Source organism: Cricetulus griseus, chromosome 4 (genome assembly GCF_003668045.3).
Source record: "Cricetulus griseus strain 17A/GY chromosome 4, alternate assembly CriGri-PICRH-1.0, whole genome shotgun sequence".
NCBI classification, from domain to species: domain Eukaryota; kingdom Metazoa; phylum Chordata; class Mammalia; order Rodentia; family Cricetidae; genus Cricetulus; species Cricetulus griseus.
In genome coordinates, this window is record NC_048597.1 from 167,342,230 (window position 1) to 167,369,688 (window position 27,459).

The 27,459-nt window shown below is 37.4% G+C and overlaps 1 protein-coding gene across 6 annotated transcripts in view; it reads right to left on the minus strand.

Annotated features, from left to right (window-relative positions):
* Scaper (S-phase cyclin A associated protein in the ER) overlaps nucleotides 1-27,459 on the minus strand; it is a 323,341-nt gene that overhangs the window by 177,741 nt on the left and 118,141 nt on the right. For all 6 annotated transcript variants that reach the window (XM_027415034.2, XM_027415035.2, XM_027415032.2 and 3 more), the window contains 2 exons: nucleotides 13,472-13,608; nucleotides 2,252-2,317 (listed from right to left, as the gene is read on the minus strand). In XM_027415034.2, coding sequence (XP_027270835.1) covers nucleotides 2,252-2,317; nucleotides 13,472-13,608 — 203 coding nt within the window. The remainder of the gene's footprint in view (nucleotides 1-2,251; nucleotides 2,318-13,471; nucleotides 13,609-27,459) is intronic.

Genomic DNA, 27,459 nt, shown 5'->3' on the forward strand with positions numbered 1-27,459 from the left:
TTGTTGAACCATCCTTAAAGTACTGCAATGAATTAAACTTGATTATGATTTATGATTTTTAATATGTTAATAAACTTGGTTTGTAAGTACTTTTTGGAAGATTTTTGCATCTGTGTTTGTCAATTGTATTTGCTGATTTTTTTTTTTTTTTTGCTTTGAACTGTTGTGTCTTTATACAAGGCTTCATAGAATGAGTCTGTATTGTTCCTTCTTTATTTTGTGGGAGAGTCTGAGAAGTAATAGTGCTAGTTCATCTTTGAAGATTCCATAAGACTTAACAGCCAACCTATATGGTCCTCAGTTTTTCTCTGCTTGGAACATTATTACAATTTTAATTATTTTGCTATGAGACTTCAGGACATCTATGTTTTTAAACAGCAAATCTGCTTGGTAATGAGGTGAATACGAAGGCACCCACATTTGTAAAAGAAACATTACTAAAGCTCAAACCACACATAAAACCTCATACACTTATAGTAGAAGACTTTAACACCCCACTCTCACCACTAGACAGGACCACCAGACAGAAACTTAACAAAGAAACCAAGGATCTAACAGAAGTTACAACCCAATTGGGTTTAACAGACATCTATAGAACATTCCATCCCAACACAAAAGAATATACCTTCTTCTCAGTGCCACATGGAACCTTCTCTAAAACTGACCACATACTTGGCAACATAGCATACCTCCACAGATGGAAAAAAATTGGAATAACCCCTGGTATCTTATCAGACTACCATGCATTAAAGTTAGAATTCAACAACAACACAAATTGCAGAAAACCTACAAACTCATGGAAATTGAATAATGCCCAATTGCACCATTCCTGGGTCGAGGAAGAAATAAAAAAAGAAATTAAAGACTTTCTAGAATTTAATGAGAATGAAGATACAACATACCCAAACTTATGGGATACTCTGAAAGCAGTGCTAAGAGGGAAATTCATAGCACTAAGTGTCCACATGAAGAAACTGGAGAATACCCACACTAGAGAATCGACAGAACAACGGAAAGCTTTAGAACAACAAGAAACAAACTCACCATGGAGGAGTAGATGCCAGGAAATAATCAAACTTAGGGCTGAAATCAATAAAGTAGAAACTAGGAAAACATTACAAAGAATTTTCTGGTTTCAATTAATTTTTAAATAAGATTGTTAGTTCATAGCTGAAATTACAAATGTATGTTTTTGAGGCACTTGGTTTGCTTTGTTTTTCTTGGTTTCTACTCTCTGTAGCTGGCATAGCTGCAAGCACTGAATAGTCTTTCTTTCCCTCAGTATCTCTTTCTGAAATTTTCTGTTTTTAAGATATGCTTGTGACTGTTTGCTATTGACATACAAGTCCCTTTTCAATTATCACCCACAGTCCAAACAGCTTTCCATTCCAGCTGTTATCACCCTATTCTACAGAGTGACTAACGTTAGTGACTGGCACTCTACCAATCCACTATGTTCCTCCATCTAAATCACCAATACATGTCTGGTTTCCAAGGTGTAGTATTCTCCCTATCAATCTCCAGGTATCAGATCACCAAAAGGCAACTGTAGGTATAGCAGAGGTACTTGGACCTACTACACAAAAGAGATGGATATGGAGATAAATCACAATTTCATCTTTACCAGCTTATGGATCCTCCCTTCCCTCCACTGAGAATCTACTTCAATTTCCACTGAAAACTAGAGTTCTTCCAATTTCAAGAATTTGTTTTCTTCTGTATAAGTTCACTCTTCTTTTTATAGTATCTGAAGGTAGGAGTGCAGATAACTCATTTTAGACCTTCCTTCTCACAAGTACATCTAAATCTATTAATTTCCTTATAGCCATTTTCACTGCATCCCACAAATTCGGATTGTACTATTTAAACTTCCATTCATTTCAAAAACTTAAAATTATCTTCTTAGACTTCATAGTTGAGTCATGTATTATTTAACCTCCTCATTTTATCTGCAAGCATTTGTGAATTTTCCAATTACCTTCTGCTAATGTTTTGGGGGTGCTTTCATTATAATCAGGAGCATAGATAATGCATCATTTCTGCTCTTTCTAACTTGTGTTTTTATCTCAAACTCTAATAAAATCATCTTCAAGGTTATGTTTGAAGCCATTCCTAAAATTTTTATTAACAAGACTAAGAACCCCAAAAGGAATTCCAATTTCCCCACCAACAGTGTGAGAGGTCAGACATAGTTCTTATATAGGCAGAAACCAAGGAGAAACAAAAATAAAACATGGGATAAAATACTCACTTTGCTTTATAAGGTGAATCAGAGCCAGAATTTTTGGTTTCCACTAAACTCTCATATTCTTTAGCCCTAAAGAGAAAAACATTTTATCATTATTAGCTATTTTACAGACAATTATATAATGATCCAAAACTTTAGCCTAGTCTTTCCTCTCCCAGTACAATATCAGGCTGTTAATGTGACAAATTGGTCCATTTTAAAAAATCTCTTCCTTGAATGACATCAATGCTATCCTAAGAAACTAAAAACACATACTCCCTCATAAGATATAGATCTGACTCAATAAGAACACTTCTGAGTTTATAGGTTTGATTAAGTAAAGAATCATGGCGATTAAATATAAAATGCTATATAGTTCCAACAAAATAGTTGAGGTGGCTAACTTTCTATACACCTCAAGAAATAACATACTCTAAAGTTAAATAGGGCAAATAATTTTCATTTAACTTCAGAGACTGTGAAATAAGCTGGTTGAAACCTCGAAGACTTGTTCCATTGCTTATACTGACTACACATTAAAGGTCCATATAAATCCATGCTGCCACTTCTTTGCCACTGTCAATGTTCAAAGAAGCCTAGAGCAGGAGGTAATAGTCATTATGAAAATAGGTCTCACTAAAGCAATGGAGTAATGTTGAGTTAAAATACCCATTCCTTCCCATTATTTTTTTGAAAATAAAAGAAGAGCCTATTAACTTAAATGTTAAGTATGGATGAAAGCAGTGGCTTGATTAGTAAAGTGTTAGCCACAAAAGGTTAAGGACCCAAGTCTCACCTCCTCCACCCCATGAAAAGTCAGGCATGATAGCACAAATTGTAACCTCAGTGTTCCTTCAGAATGATGAAAGGTCCAGAGAAGTCCAAGACAATAGTGGACCAGCTAGCTAGAGTGATGAACAAGAGACCCTGTCTCCAAATGGTGGAACATAAGGACCCACACATAAGACTGCCCTCTAATCTCCAGAGACCCACTCACAAATACAAACTCTTCCTCCTCTCTCTACGATTAAAAAAAAAAAAAAAAAAACTGTTGCAACAATTTTTCCTAATGGAGTCTGTAACTTTAACAATATAATTTTCCTTGTGGTATGGTTTAAATGAAACCTATTTCTGTCTTTTTACATGAGTATATTTACACGTTTATATCTGAAGTGACTCTGGAAGATACAATGTGGTTTTTAAAATCATTTGTGAAAACATGTGCCTTTACTGGAAAACTTAATGTATTTATTTTATATTCACATAATTCCAGTATGGAAAGGTTTACTTCTACTGTTCTGCCATTGTTTTTTATGTGTTTTATTACCTTTGCCTCTAAATGACTTCATTACTCCTCTTTTGCATGTTAAATCAACATTTCCTGCCCCCTCACCTCTCGTTAACTATGCTGTGGTGTATGTATGTATGTATGTATGTATGTATGTATGTATGTATATATGTATGTATGTATGTATGTATATGTGTTTATATGTGGGCAGGCACACATATGTGTTCCATAGTGGACAGAAACCTCTGTAACTGTCACATAAAATATTCTTTCCTTTACATTGTTCTCATCAGAAATGTTGCCATAGTAATGAAAAACTGACCAACTCATACAGACATATTCTTTCTAAATACTTTCTGTTTGTATTTGGGAGAATCCATGGATGCCACTGACATGGTGAACCACCTGCGCAAGTGACACACAGTATTTTCATTGACATAGTTTTGTAGTATTGTTTTATACAGTTATCTTTAAAAGCAAACAGGAAAAAGAGAGGAGAATAACCAAGATATACAGACACTGAATTTTATAAATATATAAATAGTTGCCTTTACAATGTTGGGCTGTATACTGAGTGTAACATTTTTTTAGTTATGTCATATTAGAGGTGAAAAATTCCTATTACCTAATGATGATATAGACATTCTCGTGTTGTCGTGCAGTGCATTACTCAGTGGTCAGTGCTGTTAATAGTGTAAAAGCCCTAGCATATAAAAAATACAGTGTACAATTATGTATAGTATACAAAACTTGACAACAGTAACACATGGCTATGTTACTGGTTTTTATATGTAACACATTGCTCTTATTTCTATTTTTGCTATTTTCATTGCTGTTAATTCTACTTAGCAACAAATAAATGCTTCTTGTAAAACAACATTTCTTGCCTGGTAGCAGACTTGCCCATCTTACGTTTATCCAAACTCTTGATTGTATCAAGAGGCCACACCAAGTAACGAACCTGTACCACCTAGGTTTGAGTAGGTACTATTTACTGTGCTCACACAATGACAAAATCGCCTAGCAACTCATGTCTCAGAACATATCATCATTGTGAAGTGATATTCTCATGTATATAAATTTTGGAAATATACAAAGATATAAATTTTGGAAAAATCATCACTGAATTGAACTAATAATAATATCTTAAGGTGATAAAAAACAACAACATTGGGATGTGTGTTTTCTTTTGTTTTTACAAAGACTCAAGCTACTGTCTAGTTCATTTCCATAATTTAATTTTTAAAAATTTAATGTGATATATTTTGGCCATATTTTTCTCCTCTCCCAGCTCCTCCAAGATATTCTCTTCCTACCAATTTTAACTTCATTTGCTTTCTCTTAAACACACACACACACACACACACACACACACACACACACACACACACACACACACACTAAATCACAAATAGAAAATCAAAGCAAAGTAAACGCATAAACCATGGAGTCGATTTTGTGTTTCCTGGGCCTGGGGAACTCTTGGGAATTAGCGGAGTCTTTAGGACATGATGTCCAGTGGCAGGTAGTTAGGCCAGAACACATTAGGCTGTGTTCTGGAAGGGGATATTGGGACACTAGCATCTCCTCTTCCTCTCTTCCTACCTCCTAGCCACCAATAGATGACTAAGTTTTCATCTATGATATATTTTCCTGCTATAGTCCTAAAATAACAGGGCCAACATGGAACAAAGTAAAATCTTTGAAACTATAATTAAGCTCAGGTATTTGTTATAGCGACAGAAACTAAATAATACAAAAGAGAATGCCCCCAATAATTCATTGCTATGTATTATATGCCTTCTAAGATTTTGGTGATAACTCTTAACAAATTTTGAAAAATTTACTCTACTTTCCCAAGAATTTTCCTTTTACTTTTCTTTGTAGTTTATTACATTAAATTCTATATGCTGATCTATCTTTGAGTTAAAAGGGAAAAAAATCATTGTTTTTGGTATAAAGTTCTTTACATTGGTAAATATGGCTTGATAGTATATTCTTTCAGATGTGACATCAATGTCCACAATAGATATCAGTAAAAGTTATAGTGTCTTTGCCTGGTTTGAGTATAACAGCAATATTAGCCTAATCAAATTAGCTACCAAGTGCTCTCTTTAATTTTTTTTCAGAAGAGTTTGAGATGGGTTTCTATCAGTTTCTCTTTGAATGGTGGTGATGCTATTAAAATCTGGAATTTTTCTTTTTCTGATTTCATTTGTTAATGTTTCATGACAAGGCATTGGAGAATATCTTTGAGTTCAATTTTTACAGAGTGTGTTGAGCTTCTTGTGAATGATATACCCACATCTACCATAAAGTGTGTGATATCTAACCATTAATTCTTCAAATATTCTATGCCTGGTTTTCATTTTCATTCTTCCTGAACTGGTAGAGTGTACACATTTGCTACTGCTAAATTTCCTTGATTCTTATTCTTAGTCTTCTGCAAATTCTGTACTTTCTATTGTGTTATTTGCAAGTTCCATGATTCTTCACTTGTTCACTCCTAATTCTGAATTTCTGCAGTGAGGTGTTTTTTGTTGTTATTGTTATTTTATCTTGGCTATTGTTTTTGTAAGCTCCAGATTTTTTTTGATTACCCTTCTGACTTTCTAAGTCTTTACTAATATTTCCATTTTATTCAGACACAACCAACCATCATGTGTTTGTCAGGAACAGCTTTTATGGGTAGAATTCCCATTTGCTTTTTGCCGTTTTGTATGCCCTGTACTTTGCTTTTGAAAACTAGATGTTTGAAACAGTATGAAAATTCAGAAAGTCAGATTTTCTATACATACAAAGTTTATTGTTTTGTTATTATTTGTTTTGGTTGTGTTTTTGTACAGTTTCTGTACCATGGACTGGCCTGACTTAAGGTCTTTTGAAGTCTTGTTTGAACCTGAGATTTTCCCTGGCATATATAGTCACTTTCTGATTATTTCCATATATATATTACTGACATATATTTATGTATTTACATATTTCATATATTTTACTGATATATAATATATACTTTATACATAATTATGTTACTAATAATATTTATAAAATATGATATATTTTGGTGGACCAAGTCTTTAATGTCTAGCTCTCTGGAAGGATAGTATATGGAAAAAGAAAATACTTGCAGCCACTTGTAAATCCATGGTCATATACTTCAGGCAGAGTGGAAAAGGCTTTCAACAAATGGCAGACAATGTGCCACAGTTTACTGTATCCTTTGTTTTCACCAGTCTGACCACTAAAAAGCAGTAATCAGAACAGAGAACTTTAGGGAAAAAGTAATTTTTTGCTCACCCTGGAATCCTCAAATTATTTACAAACTATTAGAATGTGTATGTGGCTGCCTATTATTGATTAAGAGTTAACCATGAGTAAGTACTATTGTAGTGAGTTCAACCTGATAGAAATTAACCCCTTTGTTCTCTAAATCTTTCTCCTGAAAGTTGCAAGTTTTCAATAAATTCCAGAGTCCCCAAATGGCTAAATCACAGAGACTATGCTGACATAAATGATAACTAGTAGAGACAGAATCCCACCTTCTCACTTCTAGTTTTTCTTTTCAGTAATTTTTAGAATTTCCATCTTGTTACTTAATTACTCATCAGTCTTGTATTATGTCTATTTTTTTCCATTAGAAATTCAGTTACTAGATGTGGTTATTTTAAATTCCCAGTGTGATCATTTCAAGCCTCTATTATACCTGAGTCTGATTTTAATGCTCGCTCTCTCTCTCTCTCTCTCTCTCTCTCTCTCTCTCTCTCTCTCTCCTCTCTCTCTCTCCCTCCCTCCCTTCCTCCCTCCCTCTCCCTCTCTCTCTCCAGTGTCTTTGTCCTTTCATATACCTATTTTTTTCTAAGTTGCCACAAATGATGAATTATGTAACAAAAAAAAATTAGTAGTAGGGTTTTAAAAATGTAGTAGAAAAATGTGGACACAGAGGAAATATTCTTCAGTTCTGTCCTTGTAACTTGGGTTCCTGGTGAGTCCATGTCTGTGAACTGCAAACACACAGTGTCTTCTAGCTTTTGCATACTTGCTTAGGAGGAACATAACTAGTATAGTGGAGTGGAACTGAGTCCTTTTCTGCCATATGAAAAGCTGCAGGGAGCTGAATTGGATATTTTTCCTTTTCTTTTTCTCCAAAGGAATCCTTGAGCCTAAAGTTGAGTGTTTTCCTTTTTTTTTTTTCCATATCAATCAGTGTGATAAGCCCCAGCAGGTTAGGCCCTAATTACATTCAATTTCCTCGCACTTAAAAACAAAAGGCTGTGACCCATTTTATAGCAGTTGTCCATTTCCTTCTTCCTGCTTGAAACAGAAAGGATATTTTCTCTAATATTTACTGTGAGAAAACATCACACTGTAAGGGGTAAAACTCATAAAAAGTATAAATGCCGCCACAATGGGGTCCTGCTCAGAATTTCTGACCCCTGGCTTTTCTACATGGAGTCTTTGGTGATTCACAAATTACATTACCCACAGAAGTTTTTGTTCACAAATTTCTGCTGTCATTCTTGTGTTTATCTATGTCTGTTTCTCTGTCCAATTAGAGGATAGAGCTCTGTCCTGATGTGTTATGGATATAAGAGTTACTGAATTTGTTCAACTTTTGACTCATAGGGATGAAATGACCGCATGCATGCCTCTAATGTGATAGGATAAAACCTAGATATTTTTAGTAGTTTTGTTCTAAAATTCAACAAGTTGAATGAAACAGATAATTAAACTGAAAAGCACAAATTACAAAAACTTTACTTCAGGATGAAGGCTTCATCCAGCAGCTGGTGGAAGTAGAAGCAGACACCCATAACTAATATCTTTTTAGTTATGTCACCGAACTGAACTGGAATCCAGATGCAGAGAAGGACCAGTGAAGAGCACAGAGGTCCAACCATGCTGGTGAAATCCACAGAAACAGCTGACCTGAACATCGGGGAACTCTTGCTCCCCAGACTGGTAGCTGGAATACCAGCATGGGACTGATCCAGACCCCAGGAACATGGGTTTCTGTGAGGAAACCTCAGAAATCTACGCGACCTCATGTAGAAGCCCAGTATTTATCCCTAGCATAGGTGTGGACTTTGGGAGCCCATTCCATATAGAGGAATACTCCCTGAGCCAAGACACATGGCCTAGGCCCTATCCCAAAGGATATAATAGACACTGATGACACCCTATGGAAGGCCTCACCATCCAGGGGGAGCAGAAAAGATATGTGATAGATAAGGTTTTAGTTGGGGGGGGGGTAGGGGAGGACAGGTGGGAGAAGGGACTGGGATTGTCATGTAAAACAATCTTATTTCTAATTCAAATAAAAAAAAGTTGGAAAAAAACTTCACTTCATTGGTAATATTATATATGCACAATTAAGGTAAGAAAAATTCAGTCTTATGAAATACTATAGAAACACACACACAATTTATATTTTAAAAATTCAACCCTATGCAAACACAGGAAATAAAGAGAACTCATTTACTGAGGTCAGTATTCTATTGATAACAAAATCACACTAGGAAACTATATATTTGAACATAAATACAAAATAGTCCTCCTCAAACTACAAGAAGCTGGGTCCGAACAATATATAGAAAAGAAATTACATTATAAATAGTTTAGACTAGAAATAAAAGGTTGGTTTAACATTGTAGAACAAATTGTACACTGAAAAATGGGTGAATTGTATAAAATATGAATTATATCTCAATAAAACTGCTATAAATATATGATTATATAATTATATACAAGCTTATATATAATACAAAGTGCCACAGTAATTTTAAAAGGATATATCCAAAGATTCAAAGAAACTGGTAAAGTAACAAAGGACCAAGGTGGCAGGGGAGAGCTCTAGGTTGGGAATGTCAGGTTCTATGAAGGGGGAAATGGGAAAAATGAAGAGGTTTTAACTGGGAAGTGGTGAAGGCGTTACAGGGGGTATTAGATTGATTAATAATAACACCAAGGAAAAAGTCATAGGGAAATCACATTACTGTATGCTTACCTAAGACTACATATAATATATAAGTACATGTACATATAGGGGCCTATAGTTTGAAAAAGTCACTCCACCTGGGTGATAATGCTCTATCCAAGATCCTTGAAATGTCAAACAAAACTCCTAGTACCACTCATGAGAAACATCTTCTACAGTTGTTAGTCAGGAGAGCCTAAGGCAAAATAGATTATTGCCTTTGCCCTTGGTTGCCTCCAGAATTTGAAGGTAAAGCCCTATTGCCGAAGAAACCACACATTTCAACACAGGACTTGAAGGGAACTGAGTTGGAACTGATCTGGAAGCCTCATCCCTGAGGAGTAGCTTTCATCTATCAGAAGGTGTTATGCAAGCTGCCAAGGGAGAAGGGCCGTCAGTAGTCCTATCCATCTATAAAGCCTATGAGACAACAATAACAATGCTCAACCTGCAAGTTACCTGCAACCTGGCGTAATAGTGGAACTTCTATGCTAGAGGTAACCAACACATATCTAATTGGACTTAAGACCCACTCTACAGGATGAAATACATACCTGGCACTGTAAACCTAGCCTACTACATGTGGCTTAGAGAGACCATAGGCCCCAATAGGAGAATCTATTACTGCCAGTTTCCTAACCCAATACAAGCTCTGTTTTCTAAATATCTGTTCTTATACTAATAGATAAGTATAGCTCTCATCCCTCAAAGCAGCTTTTTACAAGAGATGAAAACTATTACAGACATACACACCTGTTCAAAATACACAGAATAATGATTGTGGGATGCCCCATCCCCACTCATGCTTGCAATATAACCCCTAAACCTAAGGCTCAGGAAAAGTTACAGAAGAGGTAGCAGAAAGTTTTTGAGAGCCAGAGGCCAAAGACACCTTCTGTTGATAGACTGTGTTACCTAGACATGACATACAAACCACTCCCATGAACTTTTAACAATAAAGTTACATGGCAAAGACTAACATAAAGACAATGGTTGACATGCCAATGCAGATGAACACCCCTGGATGTAGAGGTACTTGTGTTCAATGGCTGCTGAAATGGGGAGACTCGGTTGCCTTCAGGGACAGGCTCCTACATTCATTGTCCAATCCCAAGTAGTCAGCTCTAAACATGGGCACAAAGACACAAGGCTGAATAGATTCAGTAGGTTATAGACACTATGTGCATGGGTTCACATGTGTATGTGCATGTGTTAGTGTATTTTTATTTAGTGTTCTTTTATTGTGAAAAGATACCATAACTAGGTCTACTTATAAAAGAAAGCATTTAATCGGGGGCTTAGTTATAGTTTCAGAGAGTTAGTCCATAATCACCAGGGTGGGAAGCATGGTAGCAGGCATGGGCCTGGAGCAGTAATGGAGAATTCATATCTGATCCACAAGTTGCAAAAAGAGAGACAGAGACAGACGCAGTCAGAAAGAAAGAAAGAAAAAGAAAGAAAGAAGGAAGGAAGGAAAAAAGGAAGGAAGGAAGGAAGGAAGGAAGGAAGGAAGGAAGGAAGGAAGGAAGGAAGGAAGGAAAGAAAGAGACACATGCATGCACACACAGAGAGAATGGACAGAGAGATAGAGGAGGGGCAGAGCCTGAAGGGAACTTTTAAAACCTCAAAGCCCACAGAGACACACCTTTTCCAACAAGGTCATATCTTCTATATGAGTTCATGAAGACCATTCTTATCCAAACCATCACAACATATATAAAGATATGCATATGTAGCAATAAAAATTAAGGAGATTATGAATTGGAGGTGGAGGCTTGGGAAGAGTTAGAAGGGGAGAGTGAAATAAACAGGTAGGGATACAAGTGATATAAACCAACACTTTACTAGACATCTTTCTATAAAACTATGATAATCAAGATAACTTAAAGATAGACAAATATACAAATGGAAGAGAATACAATTGAAAATCCAGCTCTACAATTAAAGGGTTGATCATATTTTTATGAAATTATCAAAATAGAAAACCAGAGATCATGGAATAGGACAGGAAGGCTAGAAAAGACTCACCCAGAAAGATATGTCATCTTAAAAAAAATCAATAAGATGCTAAAACAAAATAACAAAGAAAATTATTTTCAAAACAGAGTGCTAAGAGATCTATGTGAAAACAAAACCAGGGTCTGCACTTTCTATCACTGCCATTAGCTATTTGAGAGGGGTCATAAGCTACATGCAAAATCTAAAATTAGTAAGACTCACACACACACCAAAAAAAACCCCAAATAACCAAAAACAAAACACAAAAACAAACCCAAGGTGCTTTCTTAGAAGCTTTTCTCAGGAAAATGGGGAGACTCAGTTGCCTCCAGGGATGGGCTCCCACATAAGTTGTCCAATCCCAAGTGGTCAGCCCTGAACACGGGCATATAGACTCAAGGCTGAATGGACTCAGTAGGTTATAGACATACATAGAAAGCATTAGACATGAAAGAGAAAAGTTGATGGTGCTTATTAGCATTATCAAAATTAAAGCCTTCCAGTCAGGGTATAGTGGTATACATTTGAAAATCCAGAACCTAAGTGGTAGAGGTAGAAGAGTCAGGAGTTCAGCTGGATTAAAAATAAATAAATAATTCTTAAAAATGTAAAATAAATGAAGCCTTTACTTGAAAGTTAGCACATATAGTGCTATGAGGAAATAGTTCACTCAAGGTGGACAGTGCCTGAGGAACAAGCACATGAAGTTATCTCTGGCTGGCACATACATACACATACTTCTGTAGATATGCTTTTATATATATCCACATGCACACAGATACCCAGAGGTACCATAAAAATATATACATATATTCCACATTAAGAGAAAAAAATCTTTTCCTTTTGGTTTTCTGAGAAAAGGTTTCTCATATAAAAATGCTAGCTGTCCTGGAACTAGAAACTCAAATTTCTATTAAGAGATGAAGCTAAGCATCTCCATGTTTTGAAACACTCATGAAAAAAGGTAAGGTTAGAAATGCTTTCTCTCATCATGAATGACTCCAGAGGGAGGTGGACTGGCGTTTTGCCCTGGTGGGTGGGAGGGACTTCGAGAGCCCATCCCACTTGAAGGGATTCGCTCTGTCTCTGAACACATGGGGAGGGGCCTAGGCCCAGCACAGGAAGATTTGGTAGACTTGGTGGAACCCTGGTTGGGGGCCCTACCCTGCCTGGGGAATGGTGGGTGGATGGGGTGGGGGGTAGGTTGGAGGTGGGGGAGAAGGAATGGGGGAGGGGGAGGGAGAGGGAGAGGGAAAGTATATGTGAAAATATTAATAATTTAATAAAAAAAAAAAGAAAAAAAAAATAAAAAAAAAAAAAAAAAAAAAAAAAAAAAAAAAAAAAAAGAAATGCTTTCTCTCAAATTCTACAGGTATCGACTAAGAGAGAACTGCATTTGTGTCCTTAAAGAGGACCCAACAGTCACCATGTGACACTTAAAGCCTGTGAAGTAATGTACTACATTACCAGCTGTCTGATCTTAGATGTCACTTTGGAGGCTGATGATAAACTACAGGTCTGATAACTCACTTTCCATCTTAAGATATTTCTTGAACTTTTTCCTCTTGTGACAGGCAACCAAATTAATTAAACCCCGTTACAGGCTTTGACACCACAGCCAGCTGACTTCTATTTGTTGATTGCTATTGATTTTCTTTGATACTTCATTTAAAAATCAATAGTTGGAAAGAAAAATAGGCTTAGTTTACAAATATTTAAATGTACCATTGTATGCTGGAAGAGACACAAGTTTGGCATGGCTTTGGCATCTAATTATAAGAAGAGCCCTTTAGCAGGTGAAAGCCAGGGCTTTGGATCAATACTCCGTTTTCTTTCTCAATCAAAGAAAGTGGCTATAAATTAGGTTCATCAGTGTTATTTCCAAAGATTTTTGAAGCAAACAAGTTTAAATGTTCTTTTTCCATTAAATTAAATGACCTACCCCTAAGAGCTTTTGTTTTATATTTAAGGACATTTATGCTACCTGGAGTTCATCCGCGCCTTTATCTTTTTAGCTTTCTTCTTATTCTTTTGTCGTTCTTCTCCATCTTTCACAGGCTCTGGTGGAGCTGCACTTTCAATCACAATGTCAACAACATATTTCTTCAAAGACAAATGTTCCTGCAAAATAATACAAAAAATAATGACAGTGATGATATTTTAAAATAATTCAAGATCACTATAGAGTATTATTGGTAAACTGGTCTGGGAGTGTATGCAACTCCTTTTCTAAATAATGCTACTTTCCTTAGTCAAAGAAGCATGGGCTGCAATTGAGAGAGGGATAACAAGTATTTGTGATTTGAAGAGTGAGTCTAAAAACAGTTTTTTCTAGGAAAGATGAGAGTGTAGATAAGCTAATAATGTATATGTGCTCGACTACCTGGCATTTGTACTTGAGCTACAGTGTCCTAAAAAAGTGAAAGTATTTGGAACAGTTTCTCTTAGAGATGCATTAATCTTCTGTAGCTACAGACGAAGAATAGGTGGAGAGCTAGATACAGAGTTGGGACTTTCCTGAGTAGGTATGAATGAAGAGAGAGGCAGGGGAGTTGAGTACATGAAATGGAGTAGTTACAGTGAGATGATAAGGGAAACAAATAAAATTCTGTGTTCCAGCCAAACCAAAACTGTTTCCAGTACTGTTTTCCACTTTCACTCTAGCATGTTCTCTGAGATGACCTCCTGTCTTCTTCCTCCCCTTTCCCTACTCTTGTTCAGATGGACACATACAAATCCCGCATCTGCTCAGACCCTATTCACCATTGAAGGCATAGCAAACACTGTGTTACCTGCTTGCCTTCCCTCTTTACCCTCAGCGAACACTGTCTTGTCTTTCCCTTAGGCTGAATATTTGTATGGTGCTATAATTGTTTGTGTATGTGTGATATTTTAACTTCCCTATTACACCTGTGTGTCCATGTATCTGTAACATATAGTACATTTGATGTTCACCAAACATTTGATTAGTCATTGAAAATCTCAAGAGAAACAGATTATTTGGTGTTTTTCAAAACACTTGTGAAAGCCATTATTATCTAGGGATTACTTTTATTTAGTTTCTTTTATATAATCCATCCAGTTTAATACTCTAAAAGATGCTTCGTCTGTAGCTACAGAAGATTAATGCATCTCTAAGAGAAACTGTTCCAAATACTTTCACTTTTTTAGGACACTGTAGCTCAAGTACAAATGCCAGGTAGTCGAGCACACATACATTATTAGCTTATCTACACTCTCATCTTTCCTAGAAAAAACTGTTTTTAGACTCACTCTTCAAATCACAAATACTTGTTATCCCTCTCTCAATTGCAGCCCATGCTTCTTTGACTAAGGAAAGTAGCATTATTTAGAAAAGGAGTTGTATACACTCCCAGACCAGTTTACCAACCACTCTGTATGCCTATACACTTTGCCTTTTCCTCACTATACTATATGTACATTCATGCTCTGGTTAGGATTAAGACTCCCAAATGTACACTAAATATTATTCCTTCTCCCCCATTTACATCTTTATTTCTCTGATTCTTCACGCTTTAATTTTCTTTCTACTTAAATCACTTAAATACTTTCCATTTAAATCATCCAAAAGATCCTTTTTCTCATCCTGATAGGCTACAACTGTATGGCGGCAGAATGTTTGGAAGTATAGCCTCTCTGTCTTTACTTCTTTAACTCTGCTTTATCTTGAACTCATGAGTCCAGCAAAAGCTTTACCAACCCTAAGCAATCTGCAAACTGTCTTTGTTAGGAAACCAATATCAATGCCAACTCTCTGTATGTCTCTTCCAGTCTTTGCCCTATAAACCACTTCCTCCTCTCCAAGACTTTCATCACAAGGCTTCCTGACATTACATCTACTATCTCTGTTTCTGATTCAACTTGTACAACTTTTCCTGTGTGCATGTTGTATGGGTGTGTGCAGAGGTGTGTATGCACAAAGATCAGAGGCTGGCTAGAAAGCAAGCCCCAATGATCCTCTAATTCGGCACTATATCCTCCCCAACCTACACCTTGCACTAGGATTACAGACATGTGTGGCCATGCTCAGCATTTTATGTGAGTATCAGGATCGGAACCCAGATCCTCAGGCTTGTGCAAGAGCTCTTCCTAACTGAGCCATCTGCCCAGCTCTTCTAGGTATTACATACATACATACATACATACATACATACATACATACATACATAAAGCATGGAGTGGTGGGCATGTTTATGTGCCCCCTAGCCTCAACTTCCACCCCTACTGGAGAATTGGAAACAAAAGGATCCCTGTGATTCTCTGATCAGCCAGCCTAGTCTACTCAGCAAGCTCCAAGTCTCTTGCCCCTCACTGAAGAAGCTTCTCTCTACAGCAAATGGAAACCATTATAGAAAGCCACACTTAATACAATGCAGACATAAGGAGCCAGGCCCAATGAATACATCCACAACACAAGTCTTGTACCTAAGGCTCCAGGAACATCAAGGAAAAGAGGGCAGAAAGACTATAAAAATCCCCAGGACCAGGAAATTTCTTATGGGATTGTCTCTCCTAGAAATGACACAGCAGCTTCAGCCAATAACTCAACAATATGGGAGTCTAAATAAGGACAACATCAAGAGACATGATGATGTAGCAGGGACAAACAGCGCTGAGTCCTACCCCTAAATAAAAGAACTAAAGACTGCTGAGAGAGGGAGCATTAGCCTCTTTCAGAGATGACCAACCCTAATTGGATATCCAATACAAAATGATCAGCCCTGAAATCATACACACAAACAACAAAAAGGAACTCGGCAGATTGTATTTATATATTTGTGAATATATATACATATATCTATGTATATGTAACAATAATAATCAAAGAAAAGGGAGCCATGAATTTGAGAGGGAGACACTGGGAACATGAGAAGAGCTGGAGGGATGGAACATTGGAGGGACTATGGGAGGGGGCAAAATGATGTACATGTGATCTTTAAGTATACCTTTTCCCCAGGTTGAGGAGGAGGAAAGCAATCACTTTGTACCTTTTTGGTAAAAATCAATGTCATAACTTTAAAAATATATTCAATATAAAAGTATTTAATACATCAAATATGTGTTAAATGCATTAGATATATAGTTACCACAAATATATTATGAATCAATATAATAAATATAAATATTTACAAATATATCACTATAATATAAATTATATATTATATATATTTAAAGTTGTAACATTTGGTTTTACATATACTAATTAAACCCTGGAGAGTCACAAACACACAGACACATTCAGGTAAGTAAAAGAAAAAAATTAAAACCTTGGGGCACTAGACTAGAGAGAAAGTTCAGTGGTCAAAGTACTTGCTGTGCAAACATGAGGACCTGAGTTAGCAGCCCAGCACCAATGTAAAAGCAAGGTATTGCTATAACAACATGTGGCCTCAGATAGGAACAGGTAGATCCCAGAGCCCCCTGGTCAACCAGTCCAGGTGAAAACAATGAGCTCTGGTTTTATTGAGAGATTGTCAAAAACAACAACAAAACAAAGTGTAGAGCAATAGAGAAAGGTAACTGAAGTTGACCTCTGACCTCCACATACACACAAGTGACCGCACTCACACCAATGTGCACACACCACACCCATTTTATCACACAAAGGTAAAAATGTAATTTTTGTGCCACAGCACAGTGAAGTCCTGACATCACTCTCAGCACAGACATTACACTATGTCTTGTTGGCAGTAAGACCACAATCAGGGTGGTGTTCTTCTTTCTCAAACTCATCAGAAACATTACTGTCTCAGAACTCTGCATGCTGTTCCTTAACTAATAATATTCTTTCACCAGGAATGTGTGCATGTTCTCAACTAAAATAATGAACCGTTAACAATAACCTCTATTTGTTATCTCCTTACTCGGTTTATTTTCTTCTGGACCTTGCATAACAGCATATATTTACCTATACTTCCCAGGAAAACAAAATTTCTGTTTAGAATTGTACTGGGCATATGGCAGACACTTACTAATGTGTTAAATGAGCAAATTAAAATAATAACATCATCATAAATGTTATTACACATTACACATTTAGCAAAGTGTTTCACACAAAAACCACTCATTTGGTCCTTAGAACTAAAATTAGGACCCAATTAGATGGGATATAATCTTATTTTCTCCATTTTGAGTAATAGAAGAACAGTCTTAAAGTGTCCAAAGCAAGACAGTCAAAACCTTGACTGAGTAACAGGGACCAAATTTAAAACCAGATGCTGACTGTAGAGCCTACAATCTTGGTTGTATATGTTAGAGCTTTGGGAATGAGTTTCAACTGTGGAAATAAGCTCATATCCTTCTTCTCATAGCATCATTTTAAAAGGAGGAACAAGAAGAAAGAGGAAAAAGGAAAAAAAATCACATACCTTCCGCCAGAAAAGAAAATTTTCACAAGTAGAAGGAATGACTTGATAACTTTGCTTGTCACATAGAATACCTTTATACTTTGGCACTAGTGAAAATCAATTATCTAAGTGGGTAAATACATGTGTAGATATACAAGTGCAATTTAAAAAAAATCAGTCCATTTCTGGAACTAACTATGGAATCTATAGTGTCCTTAAATTCATTCATAGTCTTCCTGGTGCTGTGTTTACGGGCACGTGCTACCACATCTAGTTCCTGATTTGGACTTTTTCTTGTTCAATTTTTCTGGTTAAATTTTTAATAGTGTTGAGCACATGAGCATCTTTAACTTGAAGGGTTACTGATGTTAATGCCTCAGGTGGTTTGAGAAACTACAAACAGTAAAGTAAACTTGACAGATAACTTCTGTGTACAGTGAGGATCCAGGAAGCTTCAGACAAGATCAAATAAACCAATCTCCATTTGGTTTGCCACTTTGAGGCTGCAGAGAGCTGATCTACAGATGGAATCTTCCTTTCCCAAAGCCCCCTTTTCTGGCCTATAAATGCCCAAGTCCCTCATGCCACTTGCCCAGGCTCTACACTTCCTCAGAGACTGGTCCTTCAGTTGCTTTGATTAAAGGAACAATTCTGCTTCTGGAGAGGCCAGCTTCACTTTTTTTCATTTCCACATCACCTCCATCAATCCCGATCTAACAATCTTGAATTTAGGAGAAAAGGTCGCAAACTTCCACCAGTTTTGGATTTATTATTGTTATTATTTTATTTTGGTTTTCCATGTATTTTTAAATTAATTTTTTCATACAACATTTTGATCATATTTTGCTCTCCCCTAACTTCTCCCAGATACTCCCTACCTCCCTAGCCACCCAAGTTTATGTTCTCTATCTCTTTCAAAAAAGCAAAAGCAAGGGGCTGGAGAGATGGCTCAGAGGTTAAGAGCACTGGCTGCTCTTCCAGAGGTCCTGAGTTCAATTCCCAGCAACCACATGGTGGCTCACAACCATCTGTTATGAGATCTGGTGCCCTCTTCTGATGTGCAGATATACATGGAAGCAGAATATTGTATACATAATAAATAAAATCTTTAAAAACAAACAAACAAAAAACTCCATAAAAACAAAAATCAAAACAAGCCAAAGATTAATAAAACAAAAAATGACAAAATAAAATGACAAATGGTGCATGCATGTGCACTCGCGCGCGCGCGCGCGCACACACACACACACACACACACACCCCATTCACAAAAACAAAAAAAGTCATTGAGGTCCTTTTGTGTTAGCCAACCTACTGGGCATGGAACCTGCCCTGGAGAGTGGTTGATATACTCAAAGACAGAAAACCAACTGTCCCACTGTCAGCAAATATCAATTGCAAATAGCTTCTTGGTTAGGGGTGGATTTCCCTCTCCATTTCCCCTTTGGGTGCTTGTAAGACAAAAGTTAAAGTTAACCTGTAGGCCCTACCTCTCCAAGGACCAGGAAACTTTCTAGAATGCTTGGAGTTGCAGTTCTTGGAAAATAACAGTCAAGCCACATGGGAAAATACAGTGGCCATAAGGGAATGCCTTAAGAAGTCTTACAATACATGTCACTGGGCCATTCAGCTGGAAATTCCAGGTAGTGCTCCTGACCAACACCCATCCTTGTGAGTAGTTAATTAAAGCTTACTTCAAATTTGGCTCAAAATTGTGGAACTGGTTATTCTCTGGTAAATCCCTGGATTAACACTGGAACACAGTCTACCTTGAACTTGTTATTGTGCCAGAAGAATATAGCCATATAATGAGTTCTAATGACATACTGCTATACCATGGATGAGTGGCTCTCTCCACCCACATCAGAGAAGTTTCTGCTTGCAGTAGATGGGAATTAAGACAGAGGTCATAAGTGGAAAACATGCAGAGAGACTCTGGAGCACTCAGTCTTAAATGGGATGTCTTCATCAAAGCTTTCCCACTGAGGAATCAGGGATCTGTGTGGAAGGGGTGGTGGGAAGATTGTAAGAGCCAGAGGGAATGGGTGACTCCAAGGAAACACTGTTTTCCAGACACAACAGGACTGTTGTACATAAGAATTTACAGAGGCTGTGGCAGTGTTGAAAGACCTGCACAAGACAAGCTATTTTCAATACTCTGCATCCTTCTTCTCTCTATACCGCTCATACAGGATAAACTCTATATGTCATTCCTATTCCTACAATATAGAAAAGGAATGCCCCAAATGGCATCTTTAATTTTGTAAAAGGCCCAATTATACTATTTTCGGTGCATATAAATGCCATTCACATATTTATTAGAGAACCTTAAGGGTCCTATATCCAATGAAAGACACTCTACAAAAAAAAGAAAAAAAATTAAGACCCTAATTAGAACTGTTGCAAGATATTTGATTATATTGTGTAAAGATATGTCACTCTAATTGGTTTAATAAAAAGCTGAATGGCCACTAGCTAGGCAGGATTTTCAGGGCAGACAAGATGCTGGGAAGAATGGTGAAGACATCATGAAAGGTGAGGAGACACAGAGGAAGCAGGAAAGCAGAATAAACAGTATACAGACAAGGTAAATGAGCCTCAAGAATTCAATCTCCGAGGACCAGTTCAGAAAAATCACATATTTCTGAGGCAGCATTAGTCACTAAAATCCTTATCAAGTAGAATTCTGAGAAAATGTTGACAATAAGAACAGAATTTCAGATTATCTGAATCACCTCATAAAAAAAGAAATTCTATAAGAAAACAAAAACCACCCCAAAACAATTTACAACAAAATGAAGTAACAAGGAATGCCCATAAGCCTCAAATAAAAGCAAGCGAGGACAAACTACCATTATATCCATAGGAGTCATGGTCTTTCCAAAGAAAATGACACAGCTTAGTGAAGAGCTCAACAGGGTACCCGAGAATAGGATCTGGGAAGAAGGGTGATTATTATCTCACCTGCAGGTGAGTGAATGGTGCCTACATTATGAAGGTCAATTGGAGGACAGATACTATATGTTCTCAAAAGTCAGCAAACATGGTATGTGTTCACTCATTTGTGGATTTTGGACATAGAGTAAAGGATTACCAGCCTACAGTCCACACTGTCAGAGAAGCTAGTAAACAAGGAGGACCCTAAGAGAGACATAGATGGTCTCCTGGAGAAGGGGAAAGGGACAAGATCTCCTGAGCAAATTGGGAGCATGGGAGGGGGGGGGGGGGGGAGAATGAGAAGGGGAGAAGAGGAGGGGTGAGGAGGAGAGGAGGAGAAAGGTTGAGTCAGGGAAAGAATAGAAGATAACAAGAATGGAGATACCATAACAGAGGGAGACATTTTAGGTTTAAAGAGAAATCAGGCACTAGGGAAATGTCTGGAGAGCTACAAAGATGACACCAGCTAACAATCTAAGCAACAGAGGATAGGGTACCTTAAATGCCCTCCCCTGATAATGAGATGGTTGACTGACTTATATGCCACCCGATAGCCCTCATCCAGTGGAAGTAGAAGCAGACACCCACAGCTAAACACTGAACTGAACTGGAATCCAGTTGCAGAGAAGGACGAGTGATGAGCAAAGGGGTCCAGATCAGGATGGTGAAACCACAGAAACAGCTGACCTGAACAATGGGGCGCTCTTGCACCCCAGACTGATAGCTGGGATACCAGCATGGGACTGTTCCAGACTCCATGAACGTGGGTTTCAGTGAGGAGACCTAGGAAACCTACGGGACCGCCTGTAGTAGTTCAGTACTTATCCCTAGCATAAGTGTGGACTTTGGGAGCCCATTCCCCATAGAGGGATATTCCTTGAGCCAAGACACATAGGGGTGGGCCTAGGTCCTATTCCAAAGGATATGAGAGACTCTGATGACACACTATGGAAGGCCTCACCCTCGATAGGTAGGGTTTTAGTTGTAGGGGGAGACAGTAGGGGAGGAGGGGAGGGAGAGGGAACTGGGATTGTCATGTAAAACAATCTTGTTTCTAATTCAAATAAAAAAAAATCTGCAACAACAACAACAACAAAAAAGTCAGCCACCAAGGCTTCCTGCAAGGGGTAGGCCTTCCTGCATCACTCTGACAACATCAATAAGCAGCCTAGGTGAGAGAAAACCAGAGAAACAACCAAGAAACTTGAGAAAGCAAGTCAGGATATCTTCCAACACATAACAGGTATGCTGAATCACAACTCCTTCTAAACAGTTTTTATAAAACTCACTTAATGCAAAAATAAAAATAAAACATTAGCAATGTCAAGTGCCAAAGTAACCAGGACAAGGACTAAATTCAATGCAATCCTAAACAAACAAACAAACAAACAAACAAAAATAGTAAAGACCACCTGGGGGTTCACACCTATAATTACAGCACTGCGGAGGCTGAGGCTAGAGTAATGCCAAGAGTTTGATGTTGCCTATATTAAATCATGACTTCAGGGCCAGTTTGAGCTACAAAGTAAGACCTTATCTCCAAAAATAAAAAGTCTTAGTGCATAATATTAAGATATTACCTCTTTAAATTTCAGGTTCCAAAGAAACCAGGAATACTGCCATTTAGAGAAGGAAACAAACAAACAAAAAAAATCAAGTATCTTCACAGAGAAGAAAGATGACCATCAGCCCTTTAGATAATAGCATTTTATGCCACAAAACAATGAATATGTCCATTACTCTCAAAGATAAAAACAAAAACAAAAAATTGGTGAAAGGTAAAACTAACTTATTTGAAAAATATTTTAAAAACCTCAAAAATTTATTCTCATATGCACGTTCTAAGGAATCTACTAAAGAATATGTCTCAAGGCATAGTGAGGAGGCTCGGCCAGCAGAAGGAACGTGCCTGTGAGCTTGATGACCTAGACTTGGCTACCCAGGACCCATATGGTGGGAGGAGAGAACAAACTCCTCCAAAGTGCCTTCTCACCTGATATGTGCATGCCCTAACACACATGAATGCACACACACAAGAACACATGCACTAAGTAAGTAAATAAATGTAATTAAAAACTTAAAGAAGCCATTAAAAAAAGTAGTCCCCACTGATTGGGTTTGGGGTATGGCTCTGTTAGTATGTATGTACTCAGCCATGAGCAAGGCTCTAGGTTTCTGTAGTCAGAATTGGACCCCTAAAAGGAGCCACTATTTAAAAATCTGCAACAGAGTTCAAAAACAGATTCAATGGACATAAATGAAACATCACAGAGTCAAGGATCATCTTGAATTTGTCACTGGAAGGCTGGCAAAGAGGATATGCAGGCTTACCAAACTTTTCTGTCTACTATTGTTTATAATGGAAATTCATCACAAAGACAGCCACTGAACAAGCACAAGTAACATGTGTATATGAACTTTGAAATTTCTGCTTTAACAAAAGAAGTAAATGAAAACAGAATAATCTTATTTCTCAAGTATCTAAGAACTGAAATTGAAACCAATACATTTTTGCACAGTATTCATATACTAACAGCATATGCTACTGAGACTGAAATGTGTAAATATAGAATAAAACCATCTCCTGCATGAACATAAAAGTAATGAAGTACTTTACTAAGAGAAGTGATACTCGTACATCCAATCACCTTTCTTGACTGACTCTCATGTATAATGGCAAAAGTTAACTGCCAACCACAGAGTGGCATAGAAACTGAACGCACTAAATAACTCTGCCCACAAAACTGCTTACAACAGCTAGTTTGATAAGGTTAATCCCATGGAGGAGCACTGAACATCCACCACCAGCTGGTAGGCTGCAGCTGAGCTCTCCCTGGTCTAGGTCAGTACACCTGAGTCATATTAGGGCTAAAGTGAACCCCCAATATGGCAGTGCAAGTGACAGTGTCTTAAACAGAAGGACTCTGATCAGGTAAACAGAAGGATTGTTATAGGGTAAACAGAAGCCTAAACTCAGCATTCCCCAGGAATCTAACAAGGTCCTTTCTGTTCCCAGTGGCCAACTACCTCCTGCCAAGGGCAACTAGTCCCTGATTAAAGGGCTACAACAGAGCAAAGCCCCTATGTTAAATCCCAGGCTGTTCTGGCCTGCACCTCTCCTCCAGTCACTACCTGTCCCCTTAATTAAAATTATTAGGTATTCCACTCTTAGTTTGCCCCCCTCCCCGCCCAAAACATCAGATTGTTAAGGTACTTTCCCAACACTCTCTTGTTGTCTTGTAGCAAAAGCAAGGAATGGAGGACTAAGGAATCTGAACCTGCATTTATTGTGTTCTCAGGATGACAAGGCAAAAGCAACTTGAAAAGTCAAAGATAAAAAAGATTAGGGAAGGAGGATAGAGATGACAGTGTGTAGAATGGGAAGACCAGGAAGAAAGCCAGGAGAAAAACAAACAAACAAAAAAGGCAGATAAAATAACATCCATTTAAAACATGGCATTTTTAGATAGGTCAATATTTCAAACAGCGCTCAGATACAGGACATTGACAATAACACATATGTAAGCTTTAGCTCAAATCAGTAACATTTAACTCAACACCTACTATATATCAAGAATGTGGGCTAGCTTCTTCTATTAAAGAGGAACAATTCTCTGAATATCAGAATTTTAGAATTTAAAAAGATCTCTAACAAACTCTTCTTTTGATTGATATCATTCCTCATTAACTGATCTCTGCAAGAAACAGTTTGGAGAAACTCTTTAAAGTTGAATCATAATTACTGATGGTTTTTGTTGACTGTACAAATAAACTATTCCTGGGTACTAACCGAACACTATTAAAAATGAGGGCACCACACAAAGAAGTTAATTAACAATAATTGGAAAATTTAAGAAACTCTTATATATATCAGAGGTGTGTTCATATGACACAACTTGCCAATGTTCCCTGGTGAAGGCCTAATGCAGTATACAAGAAAATTCTTAAAAATATGTCAAGAAATAAAAAGGTCTAAGAGTTCCATTATATTTATGGTTTATAAATTTGTCAAACAGTAAATTTGAGAAAGCCTGAAATGCAGTATCCTCTGTCAAAATGGTGCCCTTAGTGACAGCATCGTTTGAAAAATGAAATTAAATATATATGGCACTGACAAGTTTAAACTAGAGGGGGCATTTTAATTATACAAAAGGCTCAACTCTTAAGGTCCCTTACTTCAGATGTAGACTACAGTAGAGGTTTTATCAATTACAATCTATGTATTATATTGTTTGAAGTGACAGATGAGAAAAATGAAGCTAATGAAATACAGTGAAACAGACACCAAGTAAAAGAGAAAAAGCCATCCCCTGATAAAGATTACAGTCTGCCATCTGTCCCCCTGCCACTCAGTGACAATTACAAATTCTCCATCAGTTTTCTAGTAGGTGAAGATGATGAATGAGGCAGGGGCTCCCTGTGCAGATCCTGACATTCTTTCTGATCTAATCTGAGGCTTAACAGATGACTCAAAGAAAGGCTCAGGGTTCAACAACCTCATTGCTAGATCATGTTGTGGAAACTGAGGAAGGTCTAAGCTCAGTTTTGCAGTGAGAAATAGTTGAACTGTAATGATCCAAGTCTCACAAAGAAGCAAAAGGGGTTTTCTTACAACGCTCAGATCTGTGAGTGGGTTCAAGAGTATGTGCATATGCCATATGCAACTTAGATCATTGTCAGCACCACCCTCAGAAAATGTTTCAATAACAAAGTAACAATGGTACTACATAACACAAAAAGCAATCACCCTCCAGATTCAAAATCAATCAGGGGAGGTACTGGGGGGGGGTGGCTAATGATCAGAGATCATACTGCTCCATCTCTACTGATACTCAGTCATGATAACAAGGCTGTGGGAAAGCCAGTAGACTCACATCAGCAGCAATAGAACAAATATTCTCCTTAAATAAGGTAATGCAAAAATAGAATACAAAGGTAAAAAGAAAATTAAGGAATGGTTATATTAATATGAGTCAAGGGAGATTTTTCACAGCAAAATATATATATATGCCCAAGGATAAAGAGGTAATTTTATACTAATAAAGGAGTCAATCAAGAATGTATAACAGCTTTTGGTATTTATATGAACATCTAACCACAGAAGTTTATAATACATGAAAGAAGAGCTGATTAAACTGTCAAAGAAACTGATAATCCTACAATTGCAAACAGAAACTTCAAAATCCAACTCTAAAAATAGGGAAAACAGAAACAGAAACCAGCAGATGTACAGATAAGGAGCCAGCTGAGATGATGGGTGTGTTCACTGTCTTGACCATAATGTGGGTTCAAGAGTATGTGCATATGCCAAGTTATCAAACTATAATTGAGAGCACAATAAAATATATGACAGTCCAACATTGAGCTCTTTAAAGAGAAAAAATTCCAAGGGTATTTCTTTAACTGAAAGGTTTTGTTAATATTGTATCACAAGATACACACTGTAATGAAACAAGGCATTGTAAAAGACACTATAATACTATAAAGTACTGAATAATTTATAAGAACAAAATATAGGAGGAAGCTATTTAAGACATTTATCTAAAAGTCAAATTAAGAACAAAAATAAAAAGTATTAGGACTAAGGGTGGGCTACATTTTCAAATCAAGTAGAGAATATAAGGATACTGAATAGATGTAAGAAATTAATCCATGAGAACCAGGACAAGAAAGTCAATGAGAAAGAAAATGTTTTCATAGTTTTGTTCATTAAACTAAGAAGTTGTTTAAAAACAAATCTTTCAGGGAATCAGACCCTCTTCTGATCTCTGTGGGCACCAGACATGTAAGTGGTGCATGCATGTGGTGCACATACATGTATGTAGGAAAAATGCCCAAACATAAAAATACATCTTTAAAATTATTTTTCAAATTAAAACTAGGAGCCAAATGTGGCACATACTGATATCCTATCATTCAGAGGCCTATGGAAGGGAAAATTGAATTTAAGGCCAGTCTTGTGCAATGTAGTGATATCATGTCTCAAAAAGTAAACAAAATTAGCTGGCTGGGCAGTGGTGGCACACGCCTTTCATCCCTGCACTTGGGAGGCAGAGGCAGCAGACCTCTGTGAGTTCAAGGTCAGCCTGGTCTACAGAGTGAGTTCCAAGACAGCCAGGACTGTTACACAGAGAAACCCTGTCTTGAAAAACCAAAACAATCAAGTGAATGAATGAGTAGAAATGAATGAGTGGACGAACAGACAGACAATGGCCAGACGCGTGTGTACACACACAAACCCCACACTCTGATAAAAATTCACTTGGGGATATAGCCACAAGAATCTGAAGCAGGAACTTTAGAAAACTGAGGCCATGGTGGAAATCCTGCTCACAGCATTTGATTTTCTGACACAGCAGATGTGCCTTTCTTTGCTGAAACAATACCTAAAATTCATTGACTCCGATGGCTTATGTAGTACTATTACAGAATTAGCTTTCTACATATGTATTAGTTTAACTGCATTATTGGGGATGTCTAGGAGTCATAAAAGAAGAGCTTTAGCAAAAAGTAAATGGTTTAATTTTTGCCGGGCATTGGTGGTGCACACCTTTAATTCCAGCACTCAGGAGGCAGAGGCAGGCAGATCTCTGTGAGTTCGAGGCCAGCCTGGTCTCCAGAGCGAGTGCCAGGATAGGCTCCAAAGCTACAGAGAAACCCTATCTCA